Raw genomic sequence first — 13,641 nt, 5'->3', positions numbered from 1 at the left:
ATGTTTTTGATGGTTTTAAATTTTGTGTACATTTTTTTTACTGTTTACTGATTTTAACTTTTGTAAACCGCCCAGGGAGCTTCAGCTATGGGGCGGTATAGAAATGTAATAATAAATAAATAAATAAATAAAATTTCACAACCAGAAATCAGCCCTTGGAAAACATAAGCACGGTATGCATTTGTTGTTGATATAAGAAAGCAGGGGGGAGTCTCTGAGCATACACAGAGTACTTTTGTTTGCTATTGAGGAGCAACAGCCTGTCGTGATATTTCAGGAACAGGGCTTCCAGATCAGAGAACGTGCTGACACCAGTGGTTTTTGGGGTGGGGGGTGGGTCCCTTCTTAGTGTGCCCCCAGGCTCTGCTTGCTCTATGGGCCCAATCCAGACAAGCACCCAGGGAAAAACCCAGCTGTCTCCCCACGTGTCATCGCCTGCTAGGAGAGGGCAGAGGACAACTTAGGACCACGGTACCTGAAAGATCGTCTCCACCGATATAAACCAGTTAAGCCACTACGAACGTCAGGGAAGGCCTTAAATCCCGTCTGGCAACAACACAGCAACAGGACCTTCTCTGTGGTGGCCTCCTCCCTTAGAACGACCTCCCCTCTGCCATACGTCAGGCAAAGACCACCCTGCGCTTTTGATGCTGAGTAAATCCGTATTTGCTCACCCTTGGCTTTTCCCAACTGTCAACTTGACTCAGTGCTGCTACGCTCTCCCGGGATTTCGTATTTTGTAATAAATTGCAAAGTGGTACAATGGGAGGCGATGTATATAAATGTTCTGAAACAAGGAAGAAATAAATTATCAAGCTGCAACAGCAGGAAAGTCCAGAGAGTGGTAAAGGGACCCCAATGCAGAAGTGTGGGCGATAGCAGGCACCCGGTGATGCTGACCTCCGGCGCCGGCCCTGAAAGCAGCCGTGGAGGTAATACCCAAGGTGGACCCAAGGCGGTCAATGTGTTGGATTAGGATTGGGGAGACCCAGGTTCAAATCCCCACATAGTCATGAAGTTCACTTGATCTGGGGCCAGGCTCTCTCCCAGCCTAACCTACCTCACAGGGCTGTTGTGAAGAGCCAAGGAAAGGGGAGAATTCTGTGTGGGATATAAATGTAATAAATAAGGTGGAGCGGGTGCAAACTAAATCCCGTTGTAACCCATCTTTTCTATTTCGTGGCTCGGTTCGGGCACATGTGAAGCAATACAGGGAGCGTCTCTCCTCGGCTGCCGTTCAGTCTGACGAAGAGTTCTGTGGAACCCGAAAGCTTGCGCACTCTTTTTGTGACGTTCCGCTTGGCCGTAATTCAAGGTATTGCCCAGGTGTGGATTTTGAAGCAGACTGAACGCCACCTCTCCATTCTCCTCCCTCCCTTCCTACCAATCCGCTGCTGAATAATGGGGATTAATCCTCTCAAATCAATATCCCCCCCTTCACCCCGAAGGCAAAGACGGAGCAAAAAGGAACAGCCTATTTGAGCTGAAATCCCTGGGAAATTCCGGAGGGTCAGACTGAGACACCAGGACTAGATCAGCCCCTACTTTAACAGCTGCTGCAACAGCAGGCACCAACACAACCGGTGCAGCCAAGAAGGCGCAGCAATGGGGGGAGAGCTCTACCTGTAGTATTTCGGCCTGGTACACAGCCACTACAGCCGCAGAGGCCCCTTTTAGAAAGCTGCGGGGAGAAATGCAGCCCAGCCCTATTCGGGTGGGGGGTCTGGAGCGTGATCGGGGGGGGGCAATGTGTGGGGAGGGGGGCAAATGCCACCCCATCTGTTCCTTATTAAAAGCGCACATTCCAGAGGTTGCTATTAACCCTTACTGGGCCCTGTGCGACTGAATCACATTCCGGCCCCACCGACCCACCAAAAAGAGAGCCGTGGAAAAAAAAACACCCCTTTCTGATCCTCCCGTTATCTCTCCCCCATCCGTTTTAGCTCAAGTTTTGGATTTTCCAGGGCAGGGGGGTCTGGGAGGCAGAGTAGATATAGACATTTGGCTTAAAGGCAGAAATTTTGGGGGTAGGTGGGGCGGAGAGCAATACAGGAATGTAAACTGTAAACTTCTCCCCGTTCAACTAGCTGTGAAGTTCTCACTGTCTCTCTGGGCCTCAAAGTGCTGCACAGGGTTAACATTTCAGATTTTGCTGGGGTGCCCTATAGCCCCCCCTCTTCCTCCCTCCCCCCCCCCAAATTAGGCAGAGTGCCTCTGAGTTACCACCACACCCATGAATTTAAACTAAAGCCAGAACTATTTGGGCTGAGTCACGCAGGGCCGTGGAAAGGTGGCTGGGCCGGCGAGAATAAAGATGGGAGTGAAATGGGAATTTAAATTGGGGGGCGAGGGGGGGGGTTGGCTTTTGCATATGCTGTTACCTCATTTCAGCCCCTGCCCCTCTCCCATACACAAAACAACTCCCAGCCCAGCCCTCAGCACGCACGCACACATTGTTTGTGGGGCTTGTTGCAAATGCTGAGCTCAGCTCTGGAACGTGCAAAGCAAAACAAAACAAAAAAACAGAGAGAGTGCTTCCGAGCATGGGCAGAGTGCATTTCCTTCAAATCTGCATAGCAACAACTAGACAATGTCGGCATTAAGAAAAAGGGCCCACCTCTGACCGGATGCAGTTTCTACGAGGGCTTTAGTTCCCTCTGACCCTTCGCTGGGCCTGAGAAAGCCAGGAAACCAGTTACATGCCCAATTTTGTGCACCGTCCCTTTAAAGCAGCAAACGAACTACCCCTCATCAACTGTGCAAAGCTGAGACAGGCTCTCACCCAGGCCAGCAGCCCCAACGACTAGTATTTGTCCTGGCTTTTATCCTATTTCTACGTTTATCCGGTTTCCGACCACATCTCTTGCAGGGCTGGAGGAACAGCGGATGAAATATGTGAGTTGAGGACGTGGTGAATAAGTGGTGCTAAGCGTATAGGCTCCAAATTTTCTTTTCCCAGCAACTGGGAACATCAGACAGGGCACGGATCCGAGGGCTGGATAGGTATAACATGTTGGTTTTAATTCCTCGAAATCCAGATCTTTCATTATCTTGAAATTATAGGGATGGTCGGAGAACACAAACATTCCCTTTGTGCTATTTGTCCCCTGGGGCTTTTTCCCCCTAGGGAAAACCCCCACTAAAATCCATCTTCCCCTTCCTAGCTATCTACTCCCAAACTCTCTTATCAAAGTTTTAGGATTCAAAAGGCCTTTTGGGATTAACCCCCTAAATTCCATTTCCTTGCAACACTGAGAATTGGAGTGGGGCTTGTTCCACCCTCACCCCACACCCACCCTTCATCCCAGAGCACTGAACCAGTCACAGCCATCACCTGGGGGCTTTATACTTTTTTTCAGAGATCTCTGCAGGCAATTTTTAAAAAGACCTATGTACACGATAACGGGGCCGAAATGGGTTGAGCGGCTTCAGGGAATAAAAATACATCCTGAGGTGTGGTCTCTTCCTTCTATCAGCTCTGGGACACGCACAAAATGAAAGGGGTGTAGAGAGTGCCTCTAGGCATGAGCAGAAGGCGTTTCCCTCACTTCGGCCCACTTTATTCCTCTTCAGCCAGCTGGTCCTCGTGAGCATCTCAAACAGCTGGCAACTGGACCTAGGAGTCCAGAAGTTGGATTTTTCCTCCCATTCACCCCATCTCTTCTTCTCAGTGGGGGGGGCAGGAACCCAAAACTCTCTCTCTCTCTCTCTCATATTAAACTGGCAAGCGATCGTGTGGCTTGTAGACCTTTCTCCCCCAAGTAGGCCCTCGCTCACTAAATAGGGGGTCCACCCTCTCTCTCCACTCCTCCATGGTGCATAGAAGATTTATTTCTCATTCCAGCCAGACAGAGGCGCCCAGTCCCTTTTATTGAACACATGGGGGGGAAACCGCACGCCCGCACACACAGACACACACACACACACACATGCACAAAGTGCACGCACACGCAAGGGAGGGAGACAATTTCCCCACAAAGGAAAAGTACATCAGCGGTCACGAATTAACGCTGCCCTTCCCTGGAATGTGGGTCCTGAAGGGCCTCCCCTTCCACGGAACCGCCTTCGCCCCTGCCTCTTTGCGACAGCACGGACACCCCGGCCTCTGGCCCAAAAAGAAACATCTGCACCCCAATAATCAGACCCCAAGTCTTGCACCCACACCAGCTGCTGACTCCCCTGACGGAGGGCATCTGCTTCTTTTGTGCAGGGGAACAGAGCAAGGGGATAATAAAGGCAAGGAGCGGGCCCCATCCCAGCCGGGGCCTTTCGCTCCTCATTCTGCTCTTGCCAAAAAAGAAGGGCGGAAAGTTTTGTCCTGGCTGGTGACGAGCAGGAGAATAGCTGTCCCAGATGTGCTGCCCCTCCCTCCAGAACAGCTGGACTGGGTGGGGGGAGGCCAGAGATGGGTTTATGGATCCCTTTTGCCGGCCGTCTTACGTCGAAGTTGTGCTCCCCTCGGCGGTGAGGAGTTCTGTACATCCCAGGAGCATTGATGGTTGCATTGGGGCCTGGAGTCCCACACCAATGAGGGCTCTCCGGAGCCACGTTGCGCTGGGAAGGCCCACTGCTCCGTGGGCAAAGCAGCTGTGTTGGAGGCGCGGGTCCCAGGTTCAAATCTAACCGTGTTTAGGCAGGACTGGAGAACACCCCCTGTCTGGAATCGCTGAGCACCGCTGCCAGCCGGGGTAGACAAGACGGAGCGAGATAGATGGAGCGTCCTCCTGTGTTCCTATTTCAATTGCTCCCCCCCTTATTCAGAACAATGAGGACTGGAACCTTACTTGTAGAGGACAAGAAGGTTCTGTCTCTCCAGGTTCTATGTCTCCAGGTAAAGCAAGAAAAGGCCTCCATCTGAAACCTTGGACTGCTTGTTCAGGGCCTCCTCTTGCATGTGTCCCGGTTAGCCGGGGACGGAAGATCGCTGCCTTAGCATCTTGAAAGGTCTCTTTGTCCCAGCAGTGTTTCCGGATCCCCCCACCCCACCCCCTGGCTGCGGCTCGAGCTGCCTGTATCCCACCCGGCAAGGGGGCGGGTGGGAGGAAAAGGATTTCCTCCTGCCGAAAGCCCAGCGAGGCTTCTCTGCGTCCCAGCTGGGTCTCTGCGTCCCACCCGGCAGAGCTCGGAGCGTCCCGGCGTCCGCTGCGGGCGGTGATGTGGTGGTGACGGGCCTCCCCACCGGGGAGAAGGAGTTCTTTGTGGTTGACACTTGCCTGCCGGCCGCGAACAGCTGTATTTCGTAGGCCCCAACCAGGCCTGAGCGGTGGTGTTGGTGGTGGAGTGGAGGGGCACTGTGCCCGCGGCCGTCCTGCGGCTCAGACGCTGGTCCGGCAAGTGGCCGGCTGGCAGGGCCGGGAGGTCGGCGGAGGGGCGCCTTTGCCTGCCGAGTTGATGACCCAACGGTAGCACTGGGTGACGCTCCGGGCCTTGGCCTGGGCCCCGCAGCGGGTGCAGTAGACGATGCCCACCGCCAACATGATCACCGCGAAGACGCAGAGGGGCACCAGCAGGGCCACCAGGAGCCAGCGGTCGTCTCTCCGCTGCCGCCCCGGCTCCTCCCCCGGGGCCGGGCTGGGGGTGGCCGGAGTGGGGAGCAGGGCCCGGACTCCCCCGACCACCGCGCCCTGCCCCCTTTCCGAGGAATCCGGCAACGGGGCAGCAGTGGGAGCAAGAGGGATCCGGGGAGATCCAGGCCCGGTCTCACCTGCAGGGTGGCTCAGGGAGTTTTGGGGGGGGCCCGTGGTAAGCTGCAGGGAGCCCCACGTGGCAGCCAGAGGACCGAAACCAGCGCTGGTGGGCTCCAAGGGAGCGGAGGTCATATCAGGGCGGGATGGGCTAAGGTCAAGGGGTTCGGCGCTTGGTGCCATGTAGTCATCACCGTAGGTGTCTGTCGGGGGAAGCGAGGAGGGGGACGCTTGGGAGACCGTTTGGGCAGTGGAGTCCTGCAGCCAGAGCGAGGAGTCCTGCCCCCAGGTGGCCGGGATGTGGACCGGAGGCTCTACTAGCCACGTGGGCTTGGCCACGAAGATCGGGGTGGCCAACGGGGGCAGCTGGGCGCCGGGGCTGCAGCTGATGCCGTCGGGCTCCAGCTCGTAGCCCACGTTGCAGTAGCACTCGAAGCCGCCCTCGTAGTTGACACACATCTGCTGGCACACGCCGGAGAACTGGCACTCGTCCGTGTCCACGCACCGGCCCGGGTCGTCGTCCAAGGAGGGGCTGAAGCCCAGGTGGCAGCGGCACACGAAGGAGCCCTCGGTGTTCTCGCACTGGTGCTCGCAGGATGCCTCGTCCGCGCACTCGTCCACGTCCTCGCAGTGGTGGGGGTCGTCGTCACTGGGCTCGAAGCCCGCGGGGCACTGGCATTGGTAGCCTCCTTCGCCGCCCTCCTCGTCTTCCAGGGGCACGCACCCGAACTGGCAGGGCCGGTCCCGGCAGGCATCGTGGGCCGCGCAGGAGTGCCCGTCGGGCATCAGGAAGTAGCCGGCGTGGCACTCGCAGGAGTAGCCCGAGCCCTCGTCCAGGCACAGCTGCTGACACCCGCCGTTGTCGCCCTCGCACCAGCTGTGCCGGTACACGTCCTCCCTGCAGAGCGGGCCTTCTTTGGACCAGGCCACGGCGCCGTCCTCTTTCTGCAGGCACAGCAGCGACACCGCCGGCCCGGCCCGGCCGCAGGCCACGGCGGCCACGGTGCCGAAGGGGACGTAGCTCAGGCTGCCGTCCGCCGGCCCGAAGGGGGTGGTGTACGCCACGGCGGTGCCGGCGCCCTCCTCGTCCAAGCCGGGGCACATGCCTCGGTAGGCCAGCCGGCACACGTAGCCGTCCAGCGGGCTGACACAGGAGCCCTCGACCCACTGGAACTCGCGGTCGTCCAGGGCCACGCAGCGCTGCGCGTTGCAGGCGGCGCTGCCCGGCCCGTCGGCGGCGCTGGCCCAGTTGGTGTAAGCCGTGTCCTGGTCGCCCGTGGTCCATGCGAAGCCCCGCAGCGGCCGGCCCGGGAAACACTGGCGCGGCTGGCGGTGCAGCCCGATCCAGAAGAGGCGCGGCTCCCCCTGGACGGCGCCGGAACCGCGCAGCAGCAGCGGGGCCAACCGGGCCGCGTCCTCGGGGCGCTTGAGTGCGGCCAGGGTGCCCCCCAGCTCCCGGCAGCTGTGCCAGGCGTCGAGGAAGCTGCGGCGCTGCGCAAAGACAGCCAAGCAGCCGTCGGGGTCGCAGGCGGCGGCCGGGGAGTCCTGCGAGGCGCCCGGCCAGGGCCAAGGCAGCAGCAGCAGCAGCAGTGGCAGCAACCGGGCCATGGTGGCGGCTCCCTGCTCACCCTGCTCCCAGCCGACCGTCCAGCGCTCTGACAGCCGAGGGGCCCCCTGCTCCTCTCCCCTTTCCCCATCCCAGCCGGGGTGGGACGGGGCGGGAGAAGAGGAGGAGGAGCCCCCCAAGCACGCCTCCTTCCCCACCCCACCCCCCTTTCCAAAGCATCCGACCACCGGTGGAGGCCAGGGGAGGGGGGCTCCCATCCCCTCGGGGTGTGGATTCCGTCTGGGCTTTCAGTCAGAACTCTTCCCCAATCCTATTTTGGGTCAGAGGGCCACCTGGACAGCTCCTTCAGAGTCCTGGCCGGTTCCGATTGAAAACCCAGAATGGATGCACTGCCTTCCCAAAATTAGAGCCACCAGCCTGCACTGCCTGCCCCAGGAGTGGAGGCTGGGGGCTCCCATGCCGGCGGGGTGTTGAATCCACTCTGAGTTTCAGCCAGAACCGGTCAGCACTCTAAAGGAGCTGGACCTGTTTGGGGTGAGCGGGTTTTGGCACCGTAGACGGCTTCTGTAGCGTTCTGGCTGGTTCTCAAGTGAAACACGGAGGGGGTTCGCAGCCCCACTGACCGTGGAGAAACCAGCCTCCACTGGATGGGGTGGGGAGTGAGCAGGGGAGGAGCCCGAAAAGAAGGAAGGCGAAGGAGGCACAGAAAAGGCCATCCCCAAATCTCACCCAGTCTTCTTCTGGACCTGCAAAGAGAAACCCTGGTTCTCAACCTTGCTGCAGAAAACCCAGGAGTGGGGCCGGCTCTCCTGTTAGGCAGAGTGAGGCGGCCACCTCGGTCAGGTCAGTGGAGGCTGGTGTCTTCGGTGCCAGTGGGGCTGTAAATCCACCCGGGAGTTCAGTCAGAACTCTGGCTGTGAAACAACTTGGTTTCCTCCTTCAGAGTCCTGACTTGAACCCAGAGCGGATTTATTGCCCCACTGACATGAGAGCCACCAGCCTCCATTGCTGCACTCCTTCCCATAGCCGGGTGTGGGGAATTGGGCGGTGGGGCGGGTGATAAATTATCCCAGCAGCAAATATTATTTATTTATTGTGTTTCTATCCCACCATTTTTCCTCCTCAAGGAACCCAAGCCTGCGTACGTCACCCGCCTCCTCTCCGTTTTTATCCTAACGACAATCCTATGAGGTAGGCTGGGCTGAGAGTCCCAGTGAGCTTCCGTGGCCGAGTGGGGATTCGAACCCAGATCTCCCGACCCAACCTACGCCACACCGACTTTCAATCTGTTGTTCTTTGCTGAATGGACAATTCAGACCCGTTTGGCTTCTCCAGGGGGGACGCGAACCATTAGAACTGGTTTGTTGATGTGAATCACGACGGGATGTGTGTATAAATACACACACAAATGCAGGCCGTTTTTCCTGCCTATCCATTTGGATGGAGAGGGGTGTTATTAGTGGGGGGGGGGGACAGGGTGCAGATGTAGAAAAGGGAACGGCGGGAAATGCATGGAATTCCTTTTGCGTGGGAAACGGCAGGGGAGACCTAGGGGTGGGGGAAATACGGCATCGCCAAGCTTGAAGCAATTAACGTGAACGCCGGGGCTGCCAGAGAAACTCACCCTAGCAGTGGGCTTCTCCCTTCAACCTCCTAAAACCATTGTCTGGCGTCTTGGCCCGTTCCGTTTATTTACACAACCCTCGCAGGCCTCTCCCGGTCGACTCCAGCTGCGCCTGGTTTACTACAGAGGGTCCCATTCCCCCCTACGCCTCCCGGCAAAAGAATACATTTCCAGGGTTGTTTCTGGCTTGGCTGACACACATTCTCCCAATGTACCTCTTTACCCTATATATTACAGTTATGTAGGCCTCTTGGGGACGCCTTGTTAAAATGCCTTTGCTAGTGTTGTCATGCTTAAGGGCCCAACGCCCTAAATCCAATCCCAGAGTGGAGGAAGGATAGGTCTTTTTCTCGAGCTGAAAAAGGATCTCCCGGTGGATCTCCGACAGCATCCCCAACTTCTGCTAATTTAGGTCTAAATTAGTGTCAGGTTTCTATCTGTACTACTTAAGAGGTAGAGATTAGATTAGCCTTCCCCCAACAATGGTGACCTCCACATCCTTCGGACTTCAACTCCCATCAGCCCCAGTGAGCATAGGCAAGAACGCTGGGAGTTTGAGTCCAGAATCTCCAACTGTGTCCTTCCATTAGCGCAACCCCACTGTACGTTCCTCTTAGGTTCCTTGAAACTACTTGCACCCGATCTTACGCTGAACATGCCTCATGAAAGGGCTGACACATGCCATACGATAACCGTGTAATGTGGGGCTGTGTTAATATGAACTGTGTTAATTGAACAGCTCTCAAGTGCATTGACATGTGCCGTGTGCTTATTTCGCAAACTGCCACCAGGTGGTGAGACCGTTTCACATCGGTCTGCTGGCAAACGACAACCTAATATGCTAAAAGAATAAAAACGCCAAATGCCACCTGAAAGATTGACAAAGAGTCTTGTTTTAACCGCGAGGCTGCATCGGAAGATGTCCCTGCTGCCTTCCTCACAGCTTCGGAGGTCCACCAAAACCATAGCCTGAGCGTACTTTGGAAAGAAAGGAAGACAAAAACTTCAGAAAACCTTTTATTTGGGTAGCGTTTGGCTCATTTTTGACATGGTTTAGCTTGACTTTTCACCGCACGTCCCTGAATGTTTTTAAATGTCTTTGTCTAATATAGCGCGCCCCCCCCCTTCCCCGGCGAACTTTGGGGACGGGGTGAGCTCAAGAAAAAGGAAGACATTTTGTTCTTTGAAAGGCCTGTCCTCATGTGAGGAGCTCCAATATCACTAATATTATGATGTAGAGCATCACTAATGCCCGTGTTGCTAAGAGGGAACATTAATGAATAAGCATGGAGGCATGATGGAAATCCCTTAGCAGCGGGTTGAGAGGATGAGGTTATAGAATATCTCCTGCCGTTCAAGAACAAATGGTTTCCATCTCTCTCCTCCCCCTGCAATCCACCCCACTTGAGTTTTTCACGAGGCCTTCAATTTATAGCCAACGTAGTCACGTCCTCTTAAAGGAGGCCTCGCAGCCTTTTCCTTCCATCTCTCCGGCGGGTCGCGTTTATTTAAGCACCGTGAGCGCAGAAACGTCCCTTCCCTTGCCGCGGGGCGTTTGGGGGCCGGGCCGTGTATTATTTGAGGATTTCGAGAAAGGGTTCTTATCTTGGTGAAACTGGCCGTTCAGGAAAACCAGTTCCATTTCCAAATTGGCCGCTTTGGGGGCAGGCGCAATTTCAAAATCGCCTCCATGGTTGCATCCATGGGTTTATAGGGACATCGGAAGACGTCTTCTATTGGTCCATCTACCCCAGTCTTGTTGACACTGACTGGCAGCAGCCACTCCAAGGTTTCAGGCAGAATCCCCCCACCCCCCGGTCATATCTGGAGATCATAGAATAGTAGAGTTGGAAGGTGCCTGTAAGGCCATCCAGTCCAACCCCCTGCTCAATGCAGGAATCCACCCTAAAGCATCCCTGGCAGATGGTTGTCCAGCTGCCTCTTGAATGCTTCTAGTGTGGGAGAGCCCACAACCTCCCTAGGTCACTAGTTCCATTGTCGTACTGCTCTAACAGTACGACAACGGATGTTCAGGATCAAACCTTTGCTTCCTGCAAAGCAAGTCCCTGATGCCTGAACACAAAACGCTCTCGTAAATCACCAATGCTTTGTTCAAGTCCAACGTAGAGATGAATGAAAATCACTGACTTGGTTCGCACAACGCAACTGAGCGTGGGTTGCTGTCAAACCCTGGGTTGTTTATTTTCTTGAACAAGCCACCTTGTGAAGCCATGGTTTATTGCTGGGCTGTTCAGGGCTGTTAACAAGCCACCCTGCAGAAAGTGTCCTGGGTTCAGACAGCACACTAACTTTTACGGTTCAACAAATGACCTACGCCCAACCACGGAGTGTGGGTTAGCGTGTTGTGTGAACAGTCCCCGCCCCACCCCAACCTCCTTCCCACATACATGCCTGCTTTCTTGGCAGGGATCTGGTGTCCGAAATGAGGTATGTTATGTGACAAGCCTTGGGAAAATAAACCATTATTATTGTCATTTTAAATGTTTTAACGTTTTAATATTGGAATATGTTTAACGTACTTTTAACTTTTGCACATCTCTATAGGTTTTTAATGTATAGGTTTTAAATTTTGTAATGTCGCCTTGAGGCCCGGGATTGGGCAAAAGGAGAGATATAAATGGTGCATTGAAATGATGTGTTGTGTATTTTCCTCCAAGGTTTTCGCTTCAGCATAAGTGGAATGACTCCTGGAAGGCTTTTTGCTTTTGCTTTTATCTTTAAAGAGGCAAAAGCCAGAGTCGTGGCCACTGCCATAACAAAGAAACCAATGCAAAGAAAATGCAACCGCACCTCTGAACTCCTAATGCATACCAGAAACTTAAGACGTGTTTATAGAATATGTTGGAAATGTCCTTGTCTGAGGTAGAGGGGTGTGTGTGTGTGTGTAAGGGGAGAGGAGAACACCAGAGTTGAGTCTCCCTTAATGACTTTGCTATTGTTTTTGCTAAGAGGTGGTCTGCTGTCAAATTTGGACGTGGGAGTTCTAGAGATGGTAGTGCATTAAAAAAAGGGGGGAAGGTGGCCCTTTGGCGTGTTCAGCCTGAAGCCAGGGTGCTTCATGCCGTTTCCTTGGATGGCTGCTGAGCTGAGTTTGCATAATTCTTTTTAAAATAAACTAAGAAAACGAGATGGTTATCTGGGTTTCCCAGTCAAAGGCTTGGAATGGAATATTCCACCCACCCTTTCTTTTTTAACGCAACAGGCTAAAACCCCAACCTGGCAGCCGCCAGCCGCACAAACGGAAGCCCTGAGATCGAGGTGTGGAGTTGCACAAAGGCTAAGCGGAGCGCCGGGACTGATTTGGAAGGTTCTACCTTTTAAAGGCGGCGTTTAAAAAATCATTTAAAATCAATACAGTTAAGAACTCCGTGATCCCTTTTAGCAGGGCCGGCCCTCCCATTTGGCAGAGTGAGGCAACTGCTTCAGGCGGCAGATACGGGAGGAGGCAGTAGTGGCAGAATCACAAGGCATTCAGCTGGAGGAGGCATTATCCCATAATCCCCTAAACTCAGCTGTGGTGGAGGATGTAGACCCATTGCCAGAGTCAAAGTAAGATTCAACGGCCTGTTGAGTTGGCTTCTGGATGTCCTTTGCCTCAGACAAGAAACATCTTGGGACGGCCCTGCCTATTAGGCCAATGATATCTTATACGCTACCACGAGAGGATTCCACCTTCCAAGGTGGCCTGGAAACGATTTTAAATAAATAAAAAATGTTATGAAGTGAAAGAGAGCACATGCCACGTTACAGCGTAAGCAAAAAAGAAAAAAGACAGCCCCCTACCCACCCAACCCCAGGTGAAAACAAAAAGGAAGGAGAGAGTCAGAAAAGGAGATTTCAGGAGAGAGAAAATACCGGCGGGTGTAATAGAAGAGAAGTCCGGGAATATTAGGGAAAAGAGTGAAATATAATGGGAGTGAAGAATTTCTTGAGGGCTCAAGATAAAGGAATCTTGATAAAGATAACGGGCTCAAGATAAAGGAAGCCAGATTCCAGCTGGACATCAGGAAAAACTTCCTGACTGTTAGAGCAGTACGACAATGGAAGCAGTAACCTAGGGAGGTTGTGGGCTCTCCCACACTCGAGGCCTTCAAGAGGCAGCTGGACAACCGTCTGTCAGGGATGCTTTAGGGTGGATTCCTGCCTTGAGCAGGGGGTTGGACTGGATGGCCTTGTAGGCCCCTTCCAACTCTGCTATTCTATGATTCTATGAATTTCTTTTCCCCTTCATATTCGGCACAACAGAAATGGGACCTCTTGGAAGCAGAGGGTGCAAGATACGACCGAGTTCTGGCTGGTTTCTGACTGAAATCCAGAGCGGATTCACAGCTGCACCATAATAGGTTGCACCAGCCTCCGCTGCAGGACTAAAAATGAACACACACACACAAGACACACAGAGACATTCAGCCCTGATTTGAAAACTCTTGCAGGAGCTGTACATGGCCTGCAGAGGGTAGCATAGCCCAATTTTTTGACAGCCATGTGACATCCTCCTCTTTTGCCCCCCTCCCCTTCCTTTTAAAAAGCCAGTGATTCTTAAAATCGTAATTAAGTTACCATGACAATCATAATTGTGTGTGTGTGTGTGTGTGTGTGTGTGTGTAGGCTTAATTAGAGGATGCACGCCCCTTTTGGAAAAATGCCTAGCCCACTGAGTTACAAATACACCCACCTCATTCATATGTACATTCATCATGTACATTGATGGTGCTATATAAATAAATAATAATAATGAGAGAGAG

The 13,641-nt window shown here is 54.0% G+C and overlaps 3 protein-coding genes across 3 annotated transcripts in view; 2 read left to right on the top strand and 1 right to left on the bottom strand.

Moving 5' to 3' along the window:
• Nucleotides 1-13,641, top strand: part of LOC134412386 (zinc finger protein 208-like) — a 489,474-nt gene that overhangs the window by 273,243 nt on the left and 202,590 nt on the right. The gene's annotated exons all lie outside the window — the stretch shown is intronic.
• The window catches only part of B4GAT1 (beta-1,4-glucuronyltransferase 1), a 169,441-nt gene that overhangs the window by 66,071 nt on the left and 89,729 nt on the right, over nt 1-13,641 (top strand). The gene's annotated exons all lie outside the window — the stretch shown is intronic.
• Nucleotides 4,695-7,292, bottom strand: CD248 (CD248 molecule). Its single transcript, XM_063146221.1, has one exon. It carries the CDS (start codon nt 7,290-7,292, stop codon nt 5,316-5,318), a length of 1,977 nt encoding a protein of 658 aa, XP_063002291.1. The 3' UTR covers nt 4,695-5,315.

The sequence above is a fragment of the Elgaria multicarinata genome, chromosome 21 (genome assembly GCF_023053635.1).
Source record: "Elgaria multicarinata webbii isolate HBS135686 ecotype San Diego chromosome 21, rElgMul1.1.pri, whole genome shotgun sequence".
NCBI classification, from domain to species: domain Eukaryota; kingdom Metazoa; phylum Chordata; class Lepidosauria; order Squamata; family Anguidae; genus Elgaria; species Elgaria multicarinata.
This window is presented reverse-complemented; position numbering and strand designations above follow the sequence as displayed.